Source organism: Lactuca serriola, chromosome 8 (genome assembly GCF_051521515.1).
Source record: "Lactuca serriola cultivar US96UC23 chromosome 8, Lser_US96UC23_V15, whole genome shotgun sequence".
In the NCBI taxonomy this organism is placed as follows: Eukaryota; Viridiplantae; Streptophyta; class Magnoliopsida; order Asterales; family Asteraceae; genus Lactuca; species Lactuca serriola.
In genome coordinates, this window is record NC_136415.1 from 45,370,269 (window position 1) to 45,386,061 (window position 15,793).

At 35.0% G+C, this 15,793-nt stretch overlaps 2 protein-coding genes across 7 annotated transcripts; one reads left to right on the plus strand and one right to left on the minus strand.

Moving 5' to 3' along the window:
- Window positions 1-6,736: 6,736 nt before the first annotated feature.
- Window positions 6,737-9,896, minus strand: LOC145068534 (uncharacterized). Of its 6 annotated transcripts, none has more exons than XR_013688990.1 (8): window positions 9,605-9,891; window positions 8,731-9,521; window positions 8,571-8,616; window positions 8,123-8,479; window positions 7,992-8,045; window positions 7,742-7,904; window positions 7,163-7,269; window positions 6,737-7,013 (listed from the first exon to the last, which is right to left on the minus strand). XR_013688990.1 is itself a non-coding variant. In XM_079015514.1 (8 exons), exons 2-6 carry the CDS (start codon window positions 9,402-9,404, stop codon window positions 7,822-7,824), a joined length of 441 nt encoding a protein of 146 aa, XP_078871640.1. In that variant the 5' UTR covers window positions 9,405-9,521; window positions 9,605-9,894; the 3' UTR covers window positions 6,737-7,013; window positions 7,163-7,269; window positions 7,742-7,821. The 6 variants fall into 6 exon arrangements, 4 of the variants coding, with proteins under 4 accessions (XP_078871640.1, XP_078871643.1, XP_078871642.1 ...); XM_079015514.1 differs by lacking the exon at window positions 8,571-8,616 and having other exon boundaries at window positions 8,123-8,189; window positions 8,288-8,479; window positions 9,360-9,521; window positions 9,605-9,894; XM_079015517.1 differs by lacking the exon at window positions 8,571-8,616 and having other exon boundaries at window positions 8,123-8,189; window positions 8,402-8,479; window positions 9,360-9,521; window positions 9,605-9,893.
- A 2,160-nt stretch (window positions 9,897-12,056) lies between these two features.
- Window positions 12,057-14,500, plus strand: LOC145068835 (wall-associated receptor kinase 2-like). Its single transcript, XM_079015815.1, has 3 exons — window positions 12,057-12,924; window positions 13,020-13,181; window positions 13,285-14,500. The coding sequence occupies exons 1-3, from the start codon at window positions 12,069-12,071 to the stop codon at window positions 14,496-14,498; spliced, it is 2,232 nt and encodes a 743-aa protein (XP_078871941.1). The 5' UTR covers window positions 12,057-12,068; the 3' UTR covers window positions 14,499-14,500.
- Window positions 14,501-15,793: the final 1,293 nt, after the last annotated feature.

Consider the following 15,793-nt stretch of genomic DNA (forward strand, 5'->3'; position numbering starts at 1 on the left):
GACAAGTCGGAAAGTCAATCTTGAAAGAAAAAGGCCAAGAGCATTGAGAATTGAAGTTGTCTCGACCATTGTGGAAAGTATAAGGAAAGCTCAAAAGGAAGCTTCTGATAAGAATGACCGAAAGGAGGAACGTTTGGGCAAAACGTTGGCGTTCGGTATAAACAGTCATGGACTGAAAGTGTTCCAAGATCGGATTTGGATACCTAAGACGGGAGGAGTCAGAGATCTTCTGATGGAAGAAGCTCACAAGATCATGTACTCGATTCATCCCGGTAGCACTAAAATATATAGGGACCTGAAACCCTACTACTGGTGGCCAACGATGAAGCTCGACATTGCGAAGTATGTGGTGGAGTGTGTGACTTGTGCGAGAGTCAAGACACAGCATCAGAAACCATACGGGATTTTAGAACCATTGCCTGTGCCTATGGGTAAGTGGGAAGACATTGCTATGGATTTTGTCACTAAACTACCCAGTTGAAAAAGTGGTCACGACATGATTTGGGTGGTCATTGATCGATTCACTAAGAGTGCGCATTTCATAGCAGCCAAGGAGAAATGGTCTATCGAAAAGCTTGCGAATTCTTATGTGAAGGAAATTGTGAGACTTCACGGTGTTCCGCTAACAATTGTGTCGGATCGTGATAGTCGTTTCACCTCAAGATTTTGGAAAAGTCTACAAGAGGAATTGGGTACCAAGTTGTGTTTAAGTACAGCTTACCATCCGCAGACTGATGGTCAGAGCGAACGAACAATACAAACACTTGAAGATATGCTGAGAGCATGTACCTTGGAATTTCTAGGTAATTGGGATGAAAATTTACCATTGGTATAATTTTCCTACGATAATAGTTTTCACTCGAGCGTAAAGATGGCACCTTATCAAGCCTTGTACGGACATAAGTGTCGTACGCCGTCTTGTTGGCTTGATGCTGGGGAAAAGCAGTTTATGGGACCAGAGATAGTCCATCAAACTGCTGAAAAGTTGAAAATAATTAGGGAGAGAATGTTAGCAGCTCAAGATCGTCAAAAGAGCTATGCTGACAAAAAGCGAAGACCGATGACTTTTGAAGTTGGAGATTCGGTTTTGCTTAACGTCTCGCCATGGAAGGGACTTATAAGATTTGGTAAAAGGGGAAAATTGAGTCCAAGGCTTATTGGACCGTTTAAAGTTCTTCAGAGGATTGGGAACCAAGTTTACAAGCTCGAACTACCAGAAGAACTGAATGGAATTCATAACACTTTCCATGTGTGTTATTTGAGGAAGTTCACGGGAGAAGTTCCCAACATGATTCCACTTTCGGAGTTGAGGATCGATGAGAACAAAAGGTTGATTAAAGAACCAGAGGCAATCGTTGACCGAAAGACTAAGAAGTTGCGACGTAAGATGGTTGAGTTAGTGCATGTTCGATGGAAACACACGAATGGGCCGGATCTCACCTGGGAGACGGAGAGTGACATGATGGGTCGCTATCCGCATTTGTTTGCTGATGTGTGATTCCGGGGACGGAATCATTCTAAGGTGGGGAGAATTGTAACGCCCGTGTTTCTGGGCTTGCCATTTTTAGCAATGTAATAGTCTAGGTTAACCTTTGTAACCCCAAATTGAAATAATAAGAACGTATTATTTGAGTATTATGTGTTTTGTGCTTAATTGCTTAATTATGTGATATGATTAATTAAGAATGAAATGAGCGTCAAAATTAAAGTGTAAAATAAACTTGATATCTTTGGATAATGTTGTACTAGTTGAAATGAGATTTCCGAATATATAAAGAATGCCGAAATTCGAGTTATAACGAAGAAGTTATGACCTGTCGAAGTTTCGCGACAGAACCGGCAACGCTGAACGACGTAAAAAGTGAACTTTACATTAGAGCGATATTTAGCCTTAGTAATCTAAACGAAAGTCGTGGAGTTCGTTAAACCGAGAGCGTGCATAAAAAGAACGCCCAAATTGGACTTCGTATGAGGAAGTTATGATTTTTCGAAGTTTCGACGTGGTAGTATGCAACCCGAATACTCGATTTGAGATCGAGCGGTTTTTAGCCAAAACAATCTAAATGAGAATTGAAGGTCTCGTTGTTAGTAGCGAAACGATGAAAAGTTAGGCGAGGACGGACGTCGGACGAAGAAGTTATGAATTTATAACGAAGTTTTTCTGTCCCGGCCTCCTAAAAATAAATAATAAAAATAAAAGTCCAAATTAGCCGACGGAGTCTAAATGAAAGTTGTAGAGTATGGCCTGACCTACGCGTGGATATAAAGTACGTTGAAAACGGAGCTCGTATGGGAAAGTTACGCAATTTAGAAGTTCGACAAGTCCAATTACGATGAGCGTAATTTGAGTACGCCCAACGTACTCAAGAGGAGGCAACTTGTCTGACCAATACTCGAGTGCCACCGATCGACACATGCAGTGATGTCAAAGTACTCCCAGCGTAACCAATTTACGCTCAGCGTACTGAGTACACCCAGCGTAAATCGAGATTACGCCCAGCATAATCCCAGACCCCCAGCTTATAAATAGAAACCAAGATCAACCATTTTATCTTGTTCAAACTCTTTCCTCTCTCTAGTTTTCCCTCGATTTGCGTGTTGTTTGTACCCCGAAGCCCCGGTAATATTCCCAAGCCGCGAAGTAAGATCCGAAGCCCCGACGATCCCGAAGAGCGTTATTCCCGAGCTGAAGCGCTGCCCGCGAGGAACCGGTTTTTGTGAAGATCTTCCAGATCTACGAAGAAACACCTCTTCTGCAAGCCGTAGTGCTGCCCGATCATCTTCTGATCAAGTGAGTGTGTAGTTATTTTCATTCCAACGCAATATTATGAAGTATTTTATATAAAATATGTGTTATGTGTATATATTTGGTTGTTATACGTGTGAGTGTATATTCACTCTCTTCTATCTTATAGATCTGATGTATTCTCTATGAAATACGTGTTATGTGTATATGCCTCATCTGTTATGTGGAATATGTATTGATTAAAGCATGTTGTAAAGCTTTTTAAACAATGTATAAAAAAATGTATATTTTTATCTTCTAATATGTTGGGTAGAACATGGGTAGATAATTGGTGTGTAATAAACAGATGAGAGGCCTCGGTGTTATTGGTGTTATTCTAAGTCATTCAGCAGAGTATGGATGACGACCACGGACTATTCTAGACTGTCATGTGGAACACTAGCAGGCTCATTACCTGTAGGTGTTGTGAACGACGTGTTCACCGGTGTACTCTATCCCCCACATGGTTGCCTTTAGGACACTTATTGTTGAGGAAGCCCCTCTACAGTAATGTCCGTCCCGATGAAATTTCTGAATTAGGTTCCTTGTAATAGATGTTATTTTTAGGGACGTAAAGTGAGGATAACAGGAATGGGTAATCGGGTTTATTTGTTGATTGTTGAAATTAAATATTTATTGTGGGTTGAAAACCCTATATGCTCACTAGGCTCCCAAGCCTGACCCACTAAGTTTATTTGTATTATAGGAAGTGGCGCAAGAGTTTAAGATGGACGAATCATCAAGTTGTTTTGTTTACAACTCTGTATATGTATATATTTGTTAAATGACTTGTAATGCTATCGTTTATGCTTTATGATCTGTATCGGAACATGACATCCCGACTTTTGATTATGAAATGAAATAATATTTCTTTATGAAATGTTTTGATAAATATCTATTTTATCATGTTTTGTTTTTGGGAACAAATTCTGCATCTCTTTTAAAATTAAAAGGATTTACTCTGAAATTATTTTAAAAAACATAAATGAAATCGGTCTTTTCTAGCTGCGATTTTGGGGATGTCACAAGCACTAGGTCCAAAAACGGTCCAACTAACTAGGCCCAACAATGGCCCAATCTTATTGGGCTCACTAAGGCCCAAAACCACAATTCTAGGCCCAAGATATCAAGCCCATTAAATAAAAACAGCCCTTGAATGAAAATCCCCACTTCAAAGAAATAATCCCAAAAACTCGATCCAAGCCTAAGAACAAAGTCCCAAAGTCCAAAAAGGTCTGAAACTATAAACTGCATGCTGTTCGCGTACGCTCGGTGTATGCTCAACGACTTGGGATGGAGGCAAAATCCAGTACACGGGGCGTACTATACATTACGTGCAACATAATGGCGTCCTACTAAAAATCTCATTTCTGACCTAACGCATTAAGCACTTAGCCCACAAACTTTAGCAACCTTTCAAATTAAGTCCTTAACTCGTAAAGTTGACAAATTTACTCATTTTTATGTCTTAATGGGACCCAAAATACGATTTTGTCCATCAAGTTTCACAACAAAGGCTAAAACTCATGCATGGTCCAATATCCACAATAAAGATAGCATGATTGTTCTATTATGTGTGTTATATAGGTGATTATATAGGAATTGATGTGCATGATTGTTCTAGGATCGCCTATAATTGTACCTTAAAGCATGGTGTTGTAAGTTCTTTTCTAATCTCATCATCTTTTTAGATCTACAGATGCTCTGTTTTTAATTACTGTTTTATAATCGAATTTGTTCTTGCCACAATACATAATTCTTTTTCTTTTTTTACCTTAACTTATTACCTTTATGAGCATGTGATAACGATTGAACATGGAATTTACATACCATCAAATTTCAACTATGCATAGAGGTAGCAACTTATGTTATACATTAATTTTTTTTTCATACATGCACATGTCATAAAAACATGCAAAGGAAAATAATTATGTTTCATTCTGACATCATAACACTTGACTAAGTTAAAAGGTTACCTAATTACCTAAGCGAGACACTTTTTGTAAATATGAAAATAAAAGTACGATGGTTATAACAGGAATCTACCTATTGTTGGTGATTTTAGTGTCACCATGTCATTTTAAGTAACTAGAACTAACATGTGAGTTCAGGGGCTTCATAATTTGTAGTATAATATATGTACGGGGTTGTGTGGAGTGTACGCATGTATAAGATCGAATTAGAAGTCGGTTCGACGACTAGTCGGGGGTCCAGGGGCAGCGCCCTTGGGTTAGGGGTTTCCAAAGGGGCAGCGCCCCATTGGCGGAGTCTAGGGGCAGCGCCCCTAGCAGGGTCCAAGGGGCAGAGCCCCTGGCTAGGGTCCCGTTTTTCATATGGGGCAGAGCCCCAAAACCTCACCGAATTTTACATATGGGAACATAATGGAAAATTCAATTTCTTGAGGGTGATTATGGTAAAACTAACGAAACTCGTTAGTTTTGGTAACCCTAAATCCTCATTAAATCCGGATTATCATGACTTGCTTCCAAAGCAACTAATGACGGCCCAACCCTAATGAAACCCTAATCTCGTTTAATATATAAACAGTTCTTCCTGTTCAGAAGTGGGTTACGAAACTTAAGCTCTCGTTTTTTATCATACTTTCACAGAATCCTCTAGCATATTGGCTTACGATTTTTGTGCTTAGAATCGTAAGTATCCACTTGGATTATCCTAGACTGAATTTTTTATAACCCAGATATATGGTAAAAATATCAGTTCGGAAAATTATATCACAATCCAAGTTGGTATCCAAATCTCTACCACAAACCCTATAATTTCCCAACACCTATTTGAAGTATAAATTACAAAAAGATATAAATGAATGTAAGGTTGTAGACGCCAACGGGGGTTATTTTGTATATAACTATCATAAATTAATGCTTAAAATGTAAAGGGTTTAGGTCATTTTTGGTCACTTAATTTTTGGTTTTGTGCTCATTTGGTCACTTAGCAATTTTTAAGTTTTAAAAGGTCATCAAACTTTTGACTTTGTGCTCATTTAGTCACTTAACTTTTAATTTGGTCACATTTAGTCACTTAACTTTTAGATTTGTGCTCATTTAGTCACCTAACTTTTAAAATTGTGCTCATTTAGTCACTAAACTTTTGAAAAAGTTTAAAAGTTTAGTGACTAAATGAACACAAGTTTAAAAGTTAGGTGACTAAATATGACCAAACCAAAAGTTAAGTGACTAAATGAGCACAAAGCCAAAAGTTTGATGACCTATTAAAACTTAAAAAGAGTTAAGTGACCAAATGAGCACAAAACCAAAAGTTAAGTGACCAAAAATGACCTAAACCCAAATGTAAATAACATGTTATCCGATTGTATTTGTGTTTTTATATGAGAAAACTTTAATAGTCTTATATAACAAGGGCCGACTCTACATTATGAAAAATTAAGCAAAGGCTTAAGGTCCCCAATTCTAAAGGGTCCTCAATTTCAAAGTTTATTATGTTATACATATGTATATATACGTATCTTTTGGGATATAAAGACAAATTAAAGCTTGACTTTGTGGTAAAAGAACTGGTTTATAAAACTAAAGGTCTCAAGTTTAAAACCTTTTGCTTATTTAAAAAGCCCCAATTTTAAACTAAATTAGTTGAACCACCCCTGTATATAATAAAAATATTTTAATTTACAGGAATTTGTTTATGTATGTTTTTGGGCCTTATGTTTAGTAAATTACATTTTGATTTCTATTGTTATTAATTTTAAAAACTAGATTAATTACATTTTAGCCCTGTAGTTTTTAAAATTTTTAATATTGTATTTTTTTAAAGTTCTTAATTCTAAAATGAAAGAGATTAATTACAGTTTTTGCATATATGGTTTTTAATTTAGAAAATAACATTTTTGATCATTGTAGTTTTTAATTCTAAAACTAGAAGGAATCCGGTTGCGCCGTTGGCGCTGATTTGAATAATGTTTGGAAAAAAAGAAGCTGGAAATAACTTTTTAGAAATGCATTAAAAGTTATATATCAATAGAATTTGTTTACGTTGCAATTATTGATTACATTCCATGATAAAATGAAAAAGAAAAAGAAAAAAAATTAATAAAATACGAAGATCGGAATGGCCCATTCCATTCCATCTGGTAACGGAATGAACAATGTCATTCCTTCCTTCACTTCATCATACCAAAAAAGATGTACTTACTTATGTATGTATCATGGTCTCTTATATGCAACTCACCACTATATGTGGACTCATAGTTTTCCTACAATGGGAAAAGCATAAAAATAGAGGTCAAGATCATTATTTCAGTTTAAAGTAGCATAAAGGGATGGCTTCCCCATGGGGTAATTTAAACATTTAACATAATTACCGATCCAATTCCTTTGACCAGGAAAATCAGGACATATTTACCTTAGATTCCGATATGTAACATCGGTTCCTAAGCATTCTTCATCCACAAAAACTTCAATACAAGGCAGGACAGGGGCAGCAGTTCTAGCAACAGGTCTCTATGGAATCTGAAATTTTAAGGAAATATAATTCACTGAATGATTATGAGATATAAATATAATCAAGAGTCATGAAAATTGAATAAAGAGAATAATAGTAATATTATTTTCGTTTTATGGAATATAATCTGTAAAATTTTCTATTAGTTAGGGATAATTTTTGTAAATATCTAAACATATGTATAATTTCTGTAAAAAAATTACATACTTACTTTTTCTGTAAATTATATATACAATTTTATAATTTATTTTTTACATAAGCATAAACCTACAAAGACATGAATATGTTATGTGACCAAAATGAACATTTCACACAAACAATGACCAAAGGTGGCAAAATTCTAAAGTCACGTGGCATTAATCAGCACATAAATAAAAGACAACAGGTGGAAATATCCTAATGATAAGTGACACTATTCAAAAACATATAAAATCAATTGTTCATTTTGTCCTACGACCGGTGTAAACTGTAAATTAATACCTTATGTGATGTCCACTTTGCAGGAATGACATTATTCTCTTTATTTCTCTCAACTCTTCCTCATAAACTATTCCAGTGTTTCAACTCCGGCTTTGATGATTCCGACTGCTGCTGCATTGAGCTCCCACCTGTAGTCTCTTTATAAACCTTGAATGATGCAGCCCTATCAAAATCATTATAAAAAAAATTATCACAATGTATATTTCTAACCGGTTTGAAATAATCAAAACCTGTTATGTCATTTGCTCACCCTTCTTGTTTTTGTTTTTTTTAGCTATTTCAGAACTTTCCATAGGGCGATTTCCTAGTAGTTTAAGAAAGTATATAAGTAAAAAAAAGATTTTTTTTTCGCATATTTTCAAAATATTAAGAAATTCTCACCATTGTCTGCTCGGGCCAAGATAGTTCCAAAGCTTCGGGTAGGTTGATGAGTGTCCATTGATTCCTCCTAGTGATTTTGGAACTTTAACATCAATACAACCAGATCATAGACTCATATCACAGTTTACCAAACAGGAAAAAATAAAAAGGCGTTGAGGAGGAAACCCAGTAATGATTAAAACAATGACAATCCTCAAAACGAAAATTGCAGAACATTTTTATAGCAGAATGGACTCTGTTCTTGTTCTTTTCATGAGAAAACAAAAAGGCCATCGACACCTTTTGTTTCTCCTTCTTCCTTCCCTTTTGAAAGCCGACAGAAAACCCACAAACACATGGCCATAGTGTGCCAGAGTCCTGAGGTAGAAAGCATATAGATAACATTAGATATAAACAACCACTAACACAAATGAAAATGAAATGAAATCTATATCCAAAGGTAATTTACATGGGTTAGGTCTGAGTTGATGAAATTATGGTACCTATCTGATTAGCTGCACATCCGAATTTATGTAGTTTAAAAACCCCCAAAAGATCCGAACATGACAAAATTAAATTTGATGAAACTTACAAATTAACGATAGTAATTAATATTGAAGATTATTTACCTTCTTCAACTTAGTAGGTCTTAGTGTCCCTTCCTCAAAAACTTTAACTTTCTACCTTGTTCAAATTCATTCATCTCACCAACGAATCAAAATCAACCGAAATCCAAAATTCAGGAAAAAAATTGTTAACTATGAACCAATACTTCAGTGAGGGTTAGGGAGAGGCAGATAGAAATTAATGAGGCAATGATGAGCTTCACTTCAAGTCAAGCTGGACACCAATGAGAGTTTTGACGTGATGGATCATGGATACAGTCCATATAGGTGACTGCAACTCAAAAGAAAGACCATTATCCGAATTTTATGGAATCAAATAGGTGACTGTTCCAAAAAGTGATTGTTCACCAAATCAAAATTAGCACTGACTGATATAGTTGTTGTAGTAAATCTTCAATTTTAGAATAAAAGACGAACATTAAGACATCTGATAGAAAGTGTGATGCAAATTAAAAAATTACACCAAAATTAATAGTGTGGAATCACAAGAAACGAACGTGTTGATTGTGTACCAGGTCCGAGAAATCGTGTTCATGTGTATGAAGGAGGGACGTCCACCAACAGGTCAACTGTGCATGACGAAGGTATCGGAAAATGAAAGAAATAAGAAGAGATCCAAGTAATTTTTTTACCTGATTCCAGCTAGCTACCCCGGAGTCCAACGATTCAGCTACCATACACCGCCGTCAGTTCTTGTGGTGATAGAAAAGAGAAGGCAAATCCTCCCTTCCATTATTGATATTGTTAAGAGAGGATGAAATAGACGGTGGCGATGGTGGTGTGCGGTGGTTTTCCTTAGTTAAAACAAATGGGTCAGGATTCTGATATGATAAGCATAACCCCTAAAGCTGTTGCTGATTTAGAACCCTAGCCTTACCCTTAAACCCTTAATCTGAATTTCAGACTCGAAATTCTGCTCCGTCACTAGCGATGCCCGTTACCACCGCAGCCTCTTCATGCCGATTCCAGGTGTGTACTTCGATTTCATAAACCCTCTTCAAGGAAACCACCACAAACCTGGCAGACCCACCTTCTTCATATGAACGGAGCGGCCAAGAGAGAACGAAATGTTTTGTGCAGGTCAAGCAAGATAAGGGAAGTGTTTAGGTCGGTGGCATAGAAGAAGCTGATTGGAGAACAATAGCGGTGGCGGCGTGGTGTAAAATAAGAAAAGAAAGGGAAGGGAGGTGAGTGTAAAAACCCAAAAAGGCGTGGCAATTGTGTTAAACCTGCATAAAGTTGTGGCCAAATCGAGAGTCAGAAAACATTCCTGTTCACCAACATTTTAAGGATTAATAGTATATATAATTGTAGTATTAGAAAGAATGAGTAAATTACAATTTGGCCCCTATGATTTGTACTTTTATGAACTTTAAGTCAATTTTTTTTTGAAATGGTTGGCAAAAAATGTATTCATGGTCCCTGAGGTTGTTGCAGACTCAAACCTCCTCTGTTAAATCTCTCCAAAAAAAAAACTATTTTAGCCTCACTTTTGTCTTTTTCTAATTTTAGTTTTTTATTATAAAAAAATTATTATTATTTTTTTATAATTAGGTTATCACTTTTATTTGCATTTACATATCTCAAATATATAAATTATACGGTCCATCAACATTTGTACAATAAAATTTGGATATAGTCAGCACATGAAAGCTAGTTGGGCTTTAGTACATTACGAATCTCAGGAAGCGGTAGACCCAATTTCAGGTCAAGTAATTACGTGTGCGGTTCAAAAGTTACTATCTCAATTCTCAAGGATCATTGACTATAAGTTTGTAGACTATTCAACATCAATTGACTTTTTCTAATTAAAAGACTTTAAGGACCATTCAATATATAACTTGTAGACTATTCTGCATCAATTGGCATTCATAAATGGTAATTATTACCATTGTTCTCGAATCAGAGGAAAGGTTCTTAGACAGAAGAGACAAATATGATCAAGTTTTAAGATTGTATAGCTAAAATGTCTTTGGGTTTATGCATATTCTATTCATCTTCTAAAGGTGTCTTTAAGGTGTCTTTCGTGCCGTATATCATTTGCATTATAATAAGTTAAGGTGACCCAAGACTTTAACTATAGTCTATTTGTTATTAGAAAAATCAAATATCCTCATAGTTTTCTTTCTATTACTTTTCTACATAGTTAATATTATGACATTAATCATATTTAATAAAATTAATAATTTTTTTATTACACTATTCATAATCTAAAAATGATAAGAGAATAGATAGGAAGAAAAAGTAGTATATTTAATTTTTGTTCTTATTAAACCAACTTCAAACAACAACAGTAAAAACAAAAAATATTAATACTGATAAAATTTATACATTAGAGTATCCATAATTGTGAGTTTAATGAGAGACTTGAATAAGGTTGTAAATTTATGTCTCATTCAATAGATGAAACTATATCATTGTGAGATGACACATTGACATTTAATGAATTTGGAATTCAATGATCATTGAACTCTTCAATAAAAAAAATGAAAGTTTTTAATTCTTAAATATTTATAATTAATAAAAAAAATGAAAGTTTTTAATTCTTAAATATATATTATAAATTATATTTTGTAACATTCTATTGAAATCTGTAGAGTTTAATGCATCATAAGAAAAAAATGATAAAGTTATATGGATTATATAAAGATGATGTAATAATCCATTGAATTTTATGGAGTTCAATGTATTTTGAATGCCCTTAATTTTTTTAATAATGACAACAACATAGTAAGAACATCCTATCACAAAACATATATCTATGTTTATATACAAAATAACACATATATTCTTTTAGTTACTATGTTATTTTCAAAACAAGACGTAACTATAATACTTAGTTAATTTATTCAATCAATTTCTAATAATATGGTATGAAAACTAGTTAAATAAATGGGACAAATGTAAAAGTGTATATTATTAATAAATATCATAGTTAATATTATATTTTTTTTAAAGTCCTGGTAGATGATACTTTAATTATAAATTTTAAATATACTAATTGTAATATTTATTGCAAACCTTTCAAAATTTATTTGAAAAAACAGGTCTGATCTATTACTCATCTTCACTATAAACGTTTTGTATTTGGAGGGATGCCGTCATATTGGAGGCTTGCAAGTTCAAAGATTTATTAAAACATATTATTACATTTTACTTTTTAAGAAGGCTCGTGGCAGGTTTCAGAAAACTTAGTAATACTAGGCAAACATACAGAGACCTTTTCAAGAAAATTCAACTAGTTGTTAGATGGGACTACGTCTTCATGTGAATGTACATATAAGAACTCTTGATCATTATCTCCAATCAATATCGAAATCACAAACACACAGAAAGCAACAATGCATTTAAAGATACTAATAGTAGTAGCAGCTATGGCAGCTTTGGGAGCAGCATATGCACAAGACGAGTCACATTGTGAAAAGTCGTGTGGCAATGTGACTATTATGTTCCCTTTTGGTTCGGGTGAGGGATGCTACTACAATTCTGATTTCCTTGTTACTTGTAACCAATCATCATCCGGTGAGCAAACACTTTTCCTTGGACTACCCAAAAATGATGTTGTCATAACAAATATGTCAACGGACACAAGTGAGATGGAGATTATGATGTTTGTAGCCAGTGACTGCTACAACATCTCTGGTCCAACTTATAGGAGGCGTGCATCTTTGATATTGGCAGTTACAGACAGGGATTTTCAGATCTCAACCAAGAACAAGTTTATTGCCATTGGTTGTGACACGCATGCATATTTTAATGGAACAAGAGGGGATGTTTCTGTTGGCACAGGTTGCATTTCTAGATGTGGTAGCAACAAGCTTGTTACAAATGGATCTTGCTCGGGTGTTGGGTGTTGTGAAGTAGCAGTGCCAGAAGGAATGAACTCTTTTCGCATGAGTCTAAGCAGCTATAATAACCATACAAATATAACTGACTTCAACCCTTGTAGCTATGGCTTTTTTGTACAAGAAGGGAAGTTCAGTTTTTCTACCACTAATTTGCTTAATTTTCAAAGCCGAAAGGTGCCTATGTTACTTGACTGGGGAATTGGAAACTCGACTTGTGACATAGCAAAAAAGGACGTGGATAAATTCTTATGCAGGGAAAACAGCATATGTGATAAAACTTATAAAGGTCGTGGTTATCGTTGTATTTGTCGTGAAGGCTATGAAGGCAATCCTTATGTTCGCTGCAACAGTAAGTGATATTCCATATTTTTCTGGTTTCTTTCCGCTATATTCCAATCCTTGCAGCATCAGTACTGTTTGACCCTAATGAAATGTACTCTACAGATGTTGATGAGTGTCAAAAAGAAGATCATGGTTGCGTACATATATGCAATGATGAACCAGGAAACTATACATGTAAATGCCGAAAAGGTTATTCTGGAGATGGAAGGAAAGATGGAACAGGCTGCACTGCAGATCAATCAATGCTTATAAAGATTTCAGTAGGTAAGTCAAGTGGCAATATTATCCTTTCATGTTGAGCTAGCTCCTACTACAACAACTTAAATCATTAATTGTGGTATATAAATTAAAGTTTTTCTTGTTGCAGGTTCCTCATTTGCTGCCATCGTTCTGATTGTGTTTGTTAATTGGTTGTATTTCGGACTCAAGAAACGTAAACTTATGATCCTTAGAGAAAAATTCTTCAAGAAAAATGGTGGAATCCTGTTGCAACAACGGATTTCTGGGGATGGTGGATCTAATGATCAAGCAAAAGTCTTTACTGTAGAAGAGCTTAAGAGGGCAACCAACAACTATCATGATAACAGGATTATTGGTAAGGGTGGCTATGGCACAGTTTATAAAGGAGTGCTATCAGATAGCAGAACAGTTGCCATAAAGAAGTCCAAACTAGCAGATCAAACCCAAACGCAGATAGAGCAATTTATTAATGAAGTAGTTATCCTTTCTCAAATCAATCATAGAAATGTGGTAAAGCTGATTGGATGTTGCTTGGAAACAGAAGTCCCATTATTGGTTTATGAATTCATTCCAAATGGCACACTCTCTGATCATATCCACAACAAAGGCAAGTCGTCTGCTATTACATGGGACATCAGACTTAGAATAGCAACAGAAACAGCTGAAGCCCTTTCCTACTTACACTCTGCTGCATCAGTCCCAGTCATCCATCGAGATGTCAAGCCAATGAATATTCTCTTGGATGATAGTTTTGTAGCAAAAGTAGCTGATTTTGGAGCTTCAAGGCTAGTTCCTATGGATCAGATAGAGCTGGAGACAATGGTGCAAGGAACACTAGGCTACTTAGATCCTGAATATATGCAGACGAATCAGCTGACAGATAAGAGTGATGTTTACAGTTTTGGGGTGGTGTTGGTGGAACTGATGACTGGAAAAAAAGCTCTTAGCTTTGATAGGCCAGAGGAAGAGAGGAATACAGCCATGCATTTTCTATCTTCTTTGAAACAAGGACGACTCTTTCAGATTCTTGATGAACAGCTGCAGAAAAATGATGATCATAACGAGATCATCAAAGTCTCAACTCTTGCAGCAAGATGCTTACATGTTCAAGGTGATGAAAGGCCTACCATGAAGGAAGTAGCTATGGAGCTGGAAGGAATATTGGCATCATTGATACAAAAGCATCCGTGGGTGCAAAGTACTTCGAATGAATACGAAGCTGAGTATTTGCTTAAAGGACCAACTGATGACTACGAATGCACAGAGGGGGCAACTGGAAGTTCGAGTACATTTGATAGCATGAGCAAGCTTACAATATTACCTATTGCTAGTGGCAGGTAAAAGTAGATACTTTGTATCTTCAAGATTGTAATCTAATTTTTTTTTGATTAATCTGTATATGTATATTTTATTATATTTTTCTTTTGAAAGAGTGGAAATTGAACTACCATATGCATGAGTGGATTGTGTATTCTCTATTTTTATACCATTCATAAACATTTTGACATAAGACCGGACGGTCTAGGTCCAACATGAAGGACCACAAAATCAACTGACAATATGTTAAAGGTTTAATCTTGACAGATTATTCAAGTTTATTTTAATACTTGTTTTATTTACTAAATTAAATAAATGGTAGTGGGTCTTGAGTCGAATGGATGTATATTTTATTATATTTTTCTTTTGAAAGAGTGGAAATTGAACTACCATATGCATGAGTGGATTGTGTATTCTCTATTTCTATACCATTCATAAACATTTTGACATAAGACCGGACGGTCTAGGTCCAACATGAAGGACCACAAAATCAACTGACAATATGTTAAAGGTTTAATCTTGACAGATTATTCAAGTTTATTTTAGTACTTGTTTTATTTACTAAATTAAATAAATGGTAGTGGGTCTTGAGTCGAATGGATGATGTAGACCAAGTAGTTTGTAGTTTGGGACATTTACAAGGTTTGGTGATCGAGAGCAAGAAAAAAGGACACGTGGTTTGTTCTTTTTTTATTGGGTTGAGCTCCATAAAAAGCTTTTTAGGTTGGACGGAGTGGTGTTACACTCCCTCTTTTTACTGCAGTTTTTTACAACACCCAACGGGTGGATAGCAGTGGAAGAGGGAGAGAAAGAAGAGATAGATAGAGAGATAAAGGAAGAGAGAGAAAGGGAGTGCTCCCAATTCTTACCGTACTCTTCAAACTGCACTTTGAAACCGCAGGGAAGGGACGGTGTTTCAGTGCCATATCAGCTGAGACCGCACCCTACACCCTCCAGCCTTAGGGGTGGGTTAAAAGAAGATCTTATTTGGCTAATTAGACAACCATAATGATTATCTACTTTATTAAAAAAAGTTAAATGATATTTTATAATAGCTATTAACAAATAAATAATATATATATATATATATATATATATATATATATATATATATATATTATACTCTCATTTTTTTTAACAAACATATATCTCATTTTTTATAGTATAATTTTTTGTTTTTTAACTTATTAATTTGATTTAAAAAGATAAAAGGTTATATAATTAAAATAATAAAGTATATTATTCATAAAATCATGAAAGTGCATGTTTATAATAATTAAATATTGTTTTGTTTACAACATAAATTAGTTTACACCTCA

Excerpts from the sequence above, each read along its gene's own strand:
- LOC145068534 (XM_079015514.1), bottom strand. The coding sequence starts at position 9,404 with ATGGTAGCTGAATCGTTGGACTCCGGGGTAGCTAGCTGGAATCAG. Across the intron at positions 8,480-9,359 it reads GGGTAGCTAGCTGGAATCAG|GACTCTGGCACACTATGGCC; the intron begins GTAAAAAAATTA and ends TTTCTACCTCAG. Across the intron at positions 8,190-8,287 it reads ATTGTTTTAATCATTACTGG|GAGGAATCAATGGACACTCA; the intron begins GTTTCCTCCTCA and ends CAAAATCACTAG.
- LOC145068835 (XM_079015815.1), top strand. The coding sequence starts at position 12,069 with ATGCATTTAAAGATACTAATAGTAGTAGCAGCTATGGCAGCTTTGGGA. Across the intron at positions 12,925-13,019 it reads TCCTTATGTTCGCTGCAACA|ATGTTGATGAGTGTCAAAAA; the intron begins GTAAGTGATATT and ends TGTACTCTACAG. Across the intron at positions 13,182-13,284 it reads GCTTATAAAGATTTCAGTAG|GTTCCTCATTTGCTGCCATC; the intron begins GTAAGTCAAGTG and ends TTCTTGTTGCAG.